General features: G+C 40.9%; 1 protein-coding gene across 10 annotated transcripts in view; it reads left to right on the top strand.

Moving 5' to 3' along the window:
• The window catches only part of HDAC9 (histone deacetylase 9), a 479,837-nt gene that overhangs the window by 187,852 nt on the left and 279,956 nt on the right, over positions 1-12,029 (top strand). For 2 of the 10 annotated variants that reach the window (XM_083825982.1, XM_083825981.1), the window contains one exon: positions 7,313-7,375. The exons of 2 other annotated variants lie outside the window; for them this stretch is intronic. In XM_083825982.1, coding sequence (XP_083682108.1) covers positions 7,313-7,375 — 63 coding nt within the window. Of the gene's footprint in view, positions 1-4,213; positions 7,376-7,475; positions 7,500-12,029 lie in introns of those variants that run through there. 6 more of the 10 variants (XM_083825978.1, XM_083825980.1, XM_083825979.1 and 3 more) reach the window with 6 other exon arrangements.

The raw sequence follows: 12,029 nt of genomic DNA, 5'->3' as shown, positions 1-12,029 counted from the left end.
AAGGGTGGATGAGCTGGGAGGGGAACGAGATCTGAGCAGCCCAGCCTGGTATCTCAGACCTGCTCCACAGCAAAGGGCCTTTTTGGTGTTTTATGTAAAATATTTTTTTTCTAGGCTAAGCTTCCAGTGATTTGCAGCTTCAGTTCTCTAACTACGTAAATTGTTTGATATTTAACAAAAACTCACTCTGACTTGCTTCAAAATTTAACAGAGAAATTGTTGTCCCAGCTACATAGGTAGCTTCATGGTATGGTTGTAGCACGTTATGTAAAAGCCACCTTGTCCCTCAGTGAATCCTAGCCTGGATGTGGAAGACCCTTGTTTTGAGATTTCATTATGCAATTTAAAAGGCAGCTTTGAATACCAAAACAAAGCAAATGCTTTTTTATTCTTCAGACACATTTTTGTTTCAAAATGTTTACAATGAGCTCCATTGTGCTACTCTTGTAAAAATCATCAAATTTTATAGGAAGAGAAGTATTTGGGATTTTTTTTTTTTTAAGAACATGCCTCTGCTTTTCAAGAGAGTGAGATTTAAAAGAAGAAAACATCCTGATGTAGGTAAAAAATATTCTATGTAGTTCTTGTTATTCCTATCACTTAAGCAATAATTCATACTTACTCTTGGTAGGTACGCCCATGATCACCAGTTCTGATCTATAAAAGTTGGAATTCTACAGCAAAACCTACCTAAACTTTCCTTTACAGAGGTGTTAAGGCTTTCTTTCCAGAGCTGTGGCCACTATTGATACAAAGCTCATGTGAAAGCTGCAGTGGTAAAACATATGTTTAAAATGTGTGTCCACTCCTGGCTTGAATTTTTCTAATTGGTAGATTTTCATAAAACCCTTGTTTCATAAAATAAAGAACATTTTACTCCACCACTGGACTTAGTATCTTAGAGTTTCTGATTTCCAATGGTTTTATAAACCTATCTTATTCTTGTAGTGTATCTATCCATCCTCAAATTTTCAGCAGTCTTTTTTCAGTACCTGTACTGGAACAAGTTACAGTATCCCAAAAATATTCTCTTTGGTATATGCTTATCACCTCAATGCTGTTACTCAATATGGCCTACTTTGTATATCCATGGATTTTATTAGCCTTTTTGGTCACGGTGTAGTGCTAGGAGGTCATATTCAGTTGGCTGTCCTCTGCTGTGATCCTAAATCCTTTGCATAGCCATTGGTTTTCACAGTACAGTTCTCCGGGCAGTAAGTATGGCCTACGTTTCTTGGCTTGAAACCAAAAAAGCACTTACATCCATGCATATATTATGAGCTGGAGATGTTGTTCATCTTGGTTCTCCAGCCATGGGAACTTCAGCCTGTTGTCCAGGAGTTATTCTCAGTGTCCAGGTTTGTTGAGCTGACCTGTGCAAAATGCTCAGTGGAGGCACAGATTATTTGCTCAGTGTATGTGCAACAAGCTAGAAATGCCTGAGGTAGGCTGAATGTATTGCAGGCTGTCATAGGCTGTGTGCTCCAGGGCTGCTTTATGTGTGTCCATCCAGGTGTGTCTAGAGCAGCTAGACGTGCCAGCCTCAGTGCATGTACGCACACATGTCTGTCTAAGAAAGCTGGATGTAAACATGGAAGACTTGGTAAATCTCTTATTGCTCGTGGCTCTGCTTGCTTCATTTATGGCATAGAAGAGACAAAGTGCTTTGTTGGTCTGAGGCGTTTATTTGTCAATACCTGACATTGCTTTTGGCTATGGGGCTTGTATTGCTTATATGCAATATACCTCAGCCTTGTTGCAAAAGAGTTAGATTTTAGTTCCAACCCGTTAAATAACTGCGTCAGTAGAATAATTGAACTGTGTCTGCATTTCCTATCCTAAATGTTATTTGTTTACTTGATCTCTGTCTGTGTATGTTAAATTATTTGAGCTTTTTGGTGCAGGAAAGTACCCTTGAATTTATGAAGCACTTAAGCATGTGCCTAACTTTAGCCTTGTGCTTATAATCAGGCACGTGTTGCTGAGGTCTTGTCCTGAATCTAGGACTTAATTTTCAGGAGACTTATTTATGTGAACGGAAAGGCATATTTTCAGAGGAGAACGAAGTGGTAAGTAATCAGCAGCCAGGAGAGCTAGTTCCAAAAGCCCTTAGCTCATTTACATGAGAAAGCTGAGCAGCTCTCTGTATTGTCATATAAAGCGAAGATAGAGACCCATTCATTTACCTAGTGCAGCACTCTTATCCTCGAAACTTTGTGAAGTTTTATCCTCCCATTGTTTGTCACAAAATCCCCTGAAGCTATTGATATGCTTTTCTTTGTCCCAGGAAATTCCTTTGAAGCTTCAATTGAGCTTAAACGTGTTTAGAACCAGAGTTTTCTCCTCAGTTGAAAAATGCCCATCACGTGGCTTCAGGGTACTGCGAAGAAAAAGCAGCACGTGTCCCTGCACAGGCAATGCCAAAAAGCTGCTGCACACAAAACTAAGCGGAGATGTCCCTGCACTACTACATCTTTCCACACAGAGCACATGGATTGAGCCATCCATCTTTACTCCCCCAGGGCCTGGAATGTGCTCCAGGAGGGAGCAAACCCAGAGTGCTTGAGCATCTCCACTGGTTTCTTTCTGCTCCCAAACCATCTGCTGCTCTGTGGTAATAGTCTTCTGCTGTTCGTTAACCTAGTTAATCCTCTAGCATAAGCTGTAGTAATTTACGCTGGATGCTTGGGTTTCACATGGTACTTATGATACCTAATGAACTGTGGCTGCAGAAGCATCTGTTCTTTACAATAGGTCATTTTTTATTTTTATTTTTATCCTGGTAATTAGATGTACAAAACATAGTTAGGAGCTGTTTTGGTTGCAGAGATTAGAACCCAAAACTTCAGTACTGTAGTAGTCCAGATTTAATATTACCTACACAAACTTAATTTAGCTCCCACTAGTTTATGCACTGGTTTCAAATTGGTGCATGGTATTACTTGATGCTTTTTCGCAGAATGCTGGCCTGATGAAAAAGTGACTGGAGGAAGGTTGTATGGGACACCTGTAAGATTTGCAGTATCCTAACTTAAGCATTTAACTAAAAACTCAATAGCATCCTTTTATTTGATTTGTATGTAATATTTATATGATACAATGAAGCAATCTGGCAGAAGAGTCTATGTAAGAATTCATTTACAGGTAAGAAAACTGCCAAAGTTGAAAGTACAGTATTAATATTAATGAAGGCTAAGCTTCAGAAGAACATGAGTGATAAATGGGATATGCTAAAAACAAACAGTAATATATTGTTTGCACTGAACAAGGAAAGTAGGAACAGAAAAGTGCTACTTAATTATTATGGTGCTGAGTTAATAATGCAGTAGAAATCTTAGTTCTTTCTAATTTGGGCACTTAATTTCTCAGTCTTAATGTTTCAGTAATGCTGTTTCCCAGTTTAATTTCCTTATATTTATTTGTTTTTAGCAACTCAGAAGGAAAACAAGAGAAACACATTGTGAACCCCCTGTAATGAGATCTTAGTGCTACTAACATGCCTTACATTTTCCATAAAGTTGCTGATTGCATTTAGAGTCACCTCAGCAGTGCTAAATCATTTCAACAGTTTACTCTTACCTCTAGTGTCATTAAAGTTCTCCAAGTTTAGGAAATGTGTTTGACAAAACAAGGAACAAAAAAACTCATGTTCCTGTATGAAAATGCCACCTTATAACATGCATAGCTTCAAAAAATAAAAACCAGGTTTTTTCCAGGCATGAACCCTTTCTGCTTCCCCTGTGGGACTCTAAAGGAGCTATTTAAAACCATACGATCATACAGTTAGGGACTGGGCTGACTCAGCAAAGCGTTTAACTACATGTTTAAATTCTATTGCAATCCATAGAATTTAAGCATGTGCTTAAATATTATGTTGAAAAGGCATGGATTTATGCAAGTCTTTTAAAGCTAAGCATGTACCAAAGTGATTTTCTGAGGAAGGCCCATAAGATCCCAAGTTGGAAGAATTGTAAATGCCCTACCTTTGGGGTGACTGATGTCATAAGTAAAATATTTAGATATATATATTTTTATATGTAATCTCAAATATAAAACATGATGCAGTAGTCATTATGGTCTGTGAATTAGCTAACAGCATAATTTTTCTGTTATTTTAAAATACATATGCCAAAATTAAGAATGCTTGCAGATAAGCATCTGAATGTACATTTTCTACTCTTGAAAATAGTTTGCCTTTTTTTTTTTTTTTTTTTAGTCACTGAAATATTTGAAATCATTCAGAGCTGTGAATGCTGTCTTAAAAAATGCAGACACATATACAAGGACTTAAAAACGCATATGGGTACCTAATACCAGGATCCCACACTCCAGAATTTTCTGTGTTATGACCTGTTTTTAACTTATTCCTGCAGTGTTTCCCTGTAATACGAGACTCGATTATTCTGAGGCATTGAATCACTAAACAGGGTCATGTTCTTGTTGGCTCAAGGGCATAAGCAATTCCATTTTTTTTTATTTACTTCTGTCTATAAAAAGCTTCTTCTGTGTTAGGGAAGATTGCTGTTTCTGCTGGTGATTCCCCCTGCACCCTTGTTAGACATCTTCTGCCCTGCACTATGCAAGTGTCTTGTATTTCCCAGAAAACATTTTGATTTTTTTTTTTTCTCAAGATATAAAAGAACATTTGCTTTTTCAGCCTTCTCAGTTCAGATTATCCACTTCCTAACATTGTTAGAGGCTGAAATGGCTCCAGCATAAATGGGGTTGCAGGGGTCTAAGCAGGTCTCCTGGAGCTCTGTGGGAGCAGCCACCAGGACCTGGAACCCCTGGGGCACCATGGATGAAGCAGAGAGACCCAGCCCTTCTGGGGACAACTGGAATCATCAGTTACTGAGTAGTCCGAATCCCAGATAACTTTCTAGCACTGGCCCTGAGAGTGCTACGAGTATTACTTTAGGTGTTCGTGATACCAAGTTGCCAGCTGTCAATATGACCTGATACGTGTGCTGCTCATCCTCTGGCTTGCACTGTAGCATCCTACCTGTGTCAGTGCCCCTTTGCAGAGCCGGGTTTATGCTGTCTGCAGAGCTTTCCTGCTTCCACAGAAGTACTCCTCTCCTCTTTGCCTTTTGTATGGCAGTGCTCTTCCTCTTTACAGTGTGGTAAAGGAAAGGAAAGTTCACTTGTGTATGTAGTAAGCTGGGTGAAGAGGAAAGATGAGGAGAGGGGGGTGTTGAGCAGTGCTAGGTACCAATTGAAGGATCCCACAGGGAAAATCCCATTGTCAGCTGCTGCAGTCTCCATCTGTCCAAGGAACAGATCCCAGCCCTCAGCAGATCTAGATCGTTTGGCACATGGAGAAAGAAAAGGTTTGGGATGAAGGGAGAAGATGAGCTGCGCACCTCCCAGATGCCATACATCTCCAAATGTCATATAGTGATGTCACAGTACCTTACTATTGAGAATCTTTGATAGCAGAATTGTGACAAGTTAAAAATATATATATATTGCCCTTGACTGCAATCTGTTGTGTTAGTTGAGCAGCAGACAGCCAATTCTTGGCCAAAAGACAGAACTGAGCTTCAAGTGTTATGCAGTATCCCTGCATCTTCTAGCACAGGTGCTTGGGGTAGTTCAGGATTTGGAGGATCTCTATAAGTCTCTGAGACAACCTTTGCAATGGCTTCCTGATCCCAGTGAGTAGTCTTGTTCCTGTTGCCACTGTCAGCTCCCCAGGGCCAGGACAGGGAAGGGGACTCAGAATTTTGGCACGTGTGTGGCCAGGGTGCAGGAGTTGTATGGGTAGGTAGTGACAGGCGTTGGTCACCTGTGTAGCAAACAGCATATCACAGAGCAGGATGCCAGGGAGGTAAAGTATCACTGGTAACAGTGAACTGAAACCTTCCATACCTGCATGAGGGTATATTAACCAGCAAATAAGCTATGCAACTTTTGAAATGTCTTTATGAAAAATGAACTTTAACAGAGCATGCATGAAGCCTGCCAGGACACAGAGCAGCATGGTGCTTTGCTCTGATCTGCAGTCAGACGCTGCCGTTCTGAAACCACATCGCCTCGTCAAACCGAGAGAGACGCAGTACAAATTGCCTAACGCCGCTGAAGATAAACGCGAGCCACGTTTCAGCGCGCCGCACAGTAGGCAGGCATGTCGAATATGCTGTGCCACAACTGGTGCCGGGCTATAAGCGCTGTACCGGGCGTGCTAAATATGGAAGGGCTGCTTATAGCCGCGAGCAGCGGCCCAGCTGCCCCATCACCACGGGCCTGCGCCTCCGGCCTGCCCAAGCCGCCGGCCGCCCGCGGGCCGCGGAGCCCGGGGAGCGGGCAGCAAAAATAGCACCGCGGGCTTGCTGTGCGTGGGCGCGGCAGAAACCACGCTGCGAGCGAGAGCTCCCGGCGTTGTTTTGGAAGCGATACAGAGGCCTTCTTTCTCTTTTTTTTTTTTTTTTTTTTTTTTGCTTGCTTGCTTCTCACCCAGCGCTGCTGGGCGGGGGGCGAGGAGCGCTGCTGCCTGGGCGCTCGCCCACCCGCCCTGGCTTTTTGTCACAGGAATAGGCTTGGCAGCGGGAAAGGGTTAATTACGCTTGAGGACGAGGGAGGATTGCAGTTTGAAAGACAGAGACTGGACAGCTGTGTTTGCTGTGGTATTTTTAAACGCATTAATGCAGGCTCCAATCACCCGGCCGCGCTTGACCTATTTTTGGCTCAGGCCAGCCATTGTTCTATTTCTGCCGCCGCTGGGCCACGCTGTTGTTGATTTGAATGCAAATGAGTTGTCACTGCCCCGGCCAACTCCGCCAGCCGGGCCGAGGGGCGGCCGAGGGGCCGCGGCGCTCGTGGCGGTGGGGTGGCTGGAGCTGAACCCGGTGCGGCCGGCGGCCCTGGAAACGTGCTCGTTGGGTGTGCTTTGCGAGAGGCTGCCTTCCCCCCCCCGCGCACACACACACACACACACGTACACACGCACACGAGAAAGCCTGAAGCACCGAGATATTTCTTCTGCATTTCTTCTTCCACCTGCTGTTGGCTTCCAGAGCACAAGTGCTCAAACTCAGGGGTGCACAGTCCGGAGTGTGCTTCCTGCCCTCTCGCAGCTGTGTAAAGGGGATTTTGGCTTTTCTGTCTTAGTAGATACTTGTACAAATGCTTACACATTGCTAATTACCGAAGTGTGCTGTCTGACGAGCCTGGCTGGAGGAGGTAGGACGGCAGAGGGTCGTGCCTGACGCCCCTGTACAAGTGCAGTGATGACTCTCTCGTGTAGCTGAAGTGCAGACTGGTTGGAATATGCTGCAGACAATTTACGAGAGTGAATCGTGTTTTTCCTCAGATGGGGTTTCTGGACGCGAACAGCTCTTGGCTCAGCAAAGAATGCACAGTATGATCAGCTCAGGTAAGAGACAGCTCAGTACCTCAGCCTCCCCTGCCCGCACCGTGGCTTACCGAGAAAATACAGCCCGTCACAACAAGAAAACACCCCTCCTGTAAAGAGCTGACTTTCTTTTTGTGGGCTTTATGTAAGTTGTTGTTAAATAATTATCTCTACCACGGTATGTTAGATACCAGCTGCTGCTTTTGTGGGAGTTTGTCTCCTTCAGTGTGCTGCTTTCCAGCAAGAACAAAATGCTAACAACTGAAATATAGTTGGGATTTCCTTTTTTGTTCCATTTGTTTTGTTGTGTGACTGCAAAATGGGGCTTGTGGTATGGGCTTATTCACAGAGAGAGGTTTCATCAGACAGACCGTATCAGGAGGCTGCAGTTAGAGCCCGTCACAGGCAATTCTCTTCATATGTGATTTTGTAAACAGAATTTCGTCTTTTTGTGAGTTTCATTTTCTCAAGTTTACACACAAAGAGGTTTTTATATCGATCCTCTTCTGCTTTCATTACAGGGTTACTTTAAAAAGAATGCTAAAGCAAGTCAGTCTCTTCCATATGCATGGCTTATTTTGTTACTTTAAAAATATTTTGGAACCTGACAATGGTAGTCAGAGGTAATGACTCACTGAAATGTAAATTGGATGTATTTTTAATGAAGGTATTTCAAAGCTGCTCTGATGGAAAATTGGACATTTCTTCATGTATTTGAAGCTCTCCCTTGATTTTCTAGTTTTTGTTAGCTGTGTTTGAGATCTGCAAGTGGTGTCTTGTAAATGAATTAATCCAGAAGAATTGTAGCCGTTCAGATGAAACATCATTTTAGACAGTCTAAAAAAGTCAAAATTTCAGGTTACTTTTGCAACTTTTCTCTTTAACTCTGTGAGTTACAGTTCTGTTTTCATTGGGCTGAGGTACAATATTAGTTGCTTTATGTCTTTTCAGTCATAGGTTTCCCACTTTGTTATTCATAAAGTTGTCTTTATAGAGAACCTGTAAGTAAACTGTAGTGTGAATTGTTTACAGGTACTTTAGTCTTAGTGTATCCACACTTTCTCTCTCTCTCTCTCTCTCTCTCTCTCTCTCTCTCTCTCTCTCTCTCTCTTTTAACAGAACTTGTCAGTGCTTCCCACTTTTAAGCACAAATACGAGTGTATACCACAGATCTCTTCAGGTATTCCCTGTTTTGGTACACCTGTTGAGTCCATGTTTGTTTGTTTTTGAAAACAGTTTCTTTTCCTGCTTTACAGAAGAACTTAAACTTGTGTTTCTTTCTTACATACAACTGAAGAGCAGACTTATGGTTTCAGATATTAAAATAAATTGTGAGAGATTGTGTCAAATGGCAATATCTTTCTTGTTAGGAAAGATTTAGATGTGTCTTAACCTTATGATTCGTGTTTTTCAATTCAGAAAGTCATAAAACCTCATAATAATGACAGGCTGAAGGAGCAAATGAGACATTGAAGAGGCATTAAGTGCATGTTAAAATAATGAGAGTACCTAAGGGGAATGGAGACTTCCAACTGGTAATGTTTAAGATTGGTGCTTTTTCTCTTCTTTTATAAAGCAGCTGGGTTGGTTTGTTTCTTTTTGGATCTTTCAGAGAATTTGCTATTATTTCTTTAACTTCCTAGAATAGATTTGGAACATCGATTGCAGTTTCTTTGTCAAGGACAGAAATCAGGTGAAAGAATTGTTTACAAATATGATCAAGAAAACTCTAGCAAAGACAATGAATAGAAGCAGAATGTTCTCTGAAAGTGTTGTAGTTCTGCAAACTTCAGTGTTGATGTATTCTTCAAGAATTATTGCTTTTCCTGAACAGCTCAGCAGGTGTCCAGTGCTCTTGTATTGATCACAGAGATTAGACTGACCACTTCCCCCTCCCTTCTGTTTTTTAAATACTATATATACTATGTCAAGTTAAAGTTACCTGTGTGTACAAATGAAAACCTGTTTTTTTTTTTTTTTTTGAAGCTCACTATGGTACCTTGTAACCAACTACTAACGTTTCTCGAGTAATAGAAATTTTCTCATTTGAAACACAAAAAAAGAAGGTAATTTACTGTAAGTTTTTCTGCTTTTCTACACTGGAGACAAGAATATCATGTAACATTTGATTCTCATCTGATATTATCTTAGGTCCATATAACGTATACATTTTCCTCTGTAGCACCAAATAGAATAGAGCTTTTTTTTTTTTTTTTAATGTAGTCAAGAACGTTTTCAAGGTAAAAGATGTTTAAATACATACTCTGTAAAACACAAAATATTCTACAGTGTTTCTGTTGGCTTTTGAGATATACAGCTAGACCACAAGTAGTTGATATTATGTACATAGTCTGCAGTTTAATTCATGTCACATGAAACCACAAAGTCTGGTGCTGCTGTCAGTTACCTTCAGTTCCTTTGAGTTCAGGGTCTTGCAGGATGAGGCCTGTTAACATTTTATGTATTGTGTCTATGCTGCATATAGGAGAGAAAGGATTATGCAGGCTATAACAACGTGCTCTAGTGATTGGAGTAGCTAAAATCAGTCACCTTAATTTTGTCAACTTACTTTAAAGTTATCTTCACTTACATGCATTGCACGTATTAAAAAGTTGCACATATTTAAGAAAAGAGCAGATCCCTGAACAGTTAAAGCATGCACCCTTAATGTTCTTGAAGTCCTGGAACAAGCACAACTTAAGCTCTCAATGGATCTTTAGCTTTGCTAGTTTCCAGATGCAACGGGCTTGTATTACTCAACTCTAATTTTAAGTGGACTGGAGTCATCCCCAAAGAAGACAGATTCAATGGGCAGTGGATACATATTTGCAAAGCAAACTGTCTAAGGAATTTCTGACAATAGCAGGTGTAGGAAATACTTCTGTCATGTGAAAGCAGTTCTTCTGGTATTCCCTCAATTACTGCTTTGCCTGTCTGTCTCCATCCCTGCTTGTAAATCATACTATGAATGAGATGATCTGGATAGGTACCAATCAAAAGTCTAATTATGAATGGAGCAATCTAGATCGGCACTGACTCAAGAAGCTGTGTAATTTACAGACACCTACACCTTACTGCAGAGAGCAGTTTCAGCTATCTTGAGAAGGCTGAACTAGATTCTCCCATATGGTACTGTTGCTCTAAAATGCAGCAGTAAGTATGGTTCATTGTTATTTACAAAAATGATGCTGATACATTCTTATTTGCTACTGCAATTATTTTAGTTTCAAGATTAAAAAATAAAAAGATCTGGAGTCTTAAGTTTCTTATTTAGATGGTACCATTTAACTATGTTATTGCTTTTATTTTGCGCAAAAAGTCTCAGCCTCCATGTGTGTGAAATACTACAGTGGTCTCTAGCATTCAGCTGGCCTCTTATCCTACCACAACATGAATAACAAACTATACCCCTTGAAAAAAAGCCTTTGGTGCAACATAGTTCATGGCAAGAAGATTCATTCATGTGTGGCAAATAAATAACTAACGCAGGACTGCATTAATCAGGTAGACTTCAGTTTTATGAAGAAGAGGAATCAACCTACCCAGCCATGGCATCTGTAGTTGTGTGACTTTAAGAAGCAATGCCAAGATTATTAACCTCTGGTGGTTAAGTATACTGTGCTGTTTTTCCAAAGGGTAAGGTTGCTACATTTGCTTTGCTAGCCATATTTTGACATATACCCTTGCACTGGCCTTCCTAAATTCCACCTCAGCTTTTATTGGATAAGGCATGCTCTGCTTCCTGCCCAAAGCAGCAGTGTTAAAAAATCAAGAGTTCAAGGAGATCTGGAGCTTAAAGCCTTGGCTTGTCACCGAATTGACAGGTGACCTGAGCAAGTTACGTAATCCTGCTTACGTCAGCTTCCCCTTCTGTGAAGTAAGGAAAATAATACCTGTCAGGCTCAGGGATATATAGAGCAAAACTGTTCTAAAGGGAATATAGTGATTTGCAATGATTGATTTGATTGACTTAGTGTACCTACAGGCTTGCAAATTACCTGCGATTTCACAAATGTAGTAAGTGAACGTAGTTAGAGTATCTTATTCTCTGCACTGATCAGGAAATTCCAGCTGTGACTCTTGAATACAAGTGACAGAATTGGTGCTACATGCATCATGTTATATGTGGGCTGACAGGTCCTTTTTAGATGTCTTCCCACAGTAAAGTGTACAAAATTTATCTCATGTGGTATCTGTGGTGTGGCTGCAAGACCATGCATACACCTTTGTATGTGTGCATTTACATTGCTTTCAGGGAATATTCTTTGATATTTGTTGTCCCATTTGTTTTTTTCTGTCCAAACAAAACTTTCATCTGTTCAACTGTTCCTGTGGAGAGACTGCAAAAAGCAAATTCCTATAAAGGCTTGCTCTGACAGACATGAAAAACTTGGAATATTTGCATATTTGAATCAGGTAATGAGAACTTCTACGGATTAAAAAAAAATAAAAAATCTTATGCGTGTGTTATTTCAGGCAATAACTCTTCGGAGTGAGTGAGAATAGCAGAGGATATGCAGATCTTTTACTTTGTGATTCTCTTCAGGGTAATGAAAAAACAGCGTGTGAAACAGCTTGGTTCAGGGAAGTTCTAGGCAGCAGCAGTCAGGAGAGACTGTTTTCAGTGCCTCTCAAATATGCGAGGCAGAAAAGGAGCTAGTTCTTCATAGAAGCT

The sequence above is a fragment of the Anser anser genome (genome assembly GCF_964211835.1).
Source record: "Anser anser genome assembly, chromosome: 2".
Taxonomy (NCBI): domain Eukaryota; kingdom Metazoa; phylum Chordata; class Aves; order Anseriformes; family Anatidae; genus Anser; species Anser anser.
This window is presented reverse-complemented; position numbering and strand designations above follow the sequence as displayed.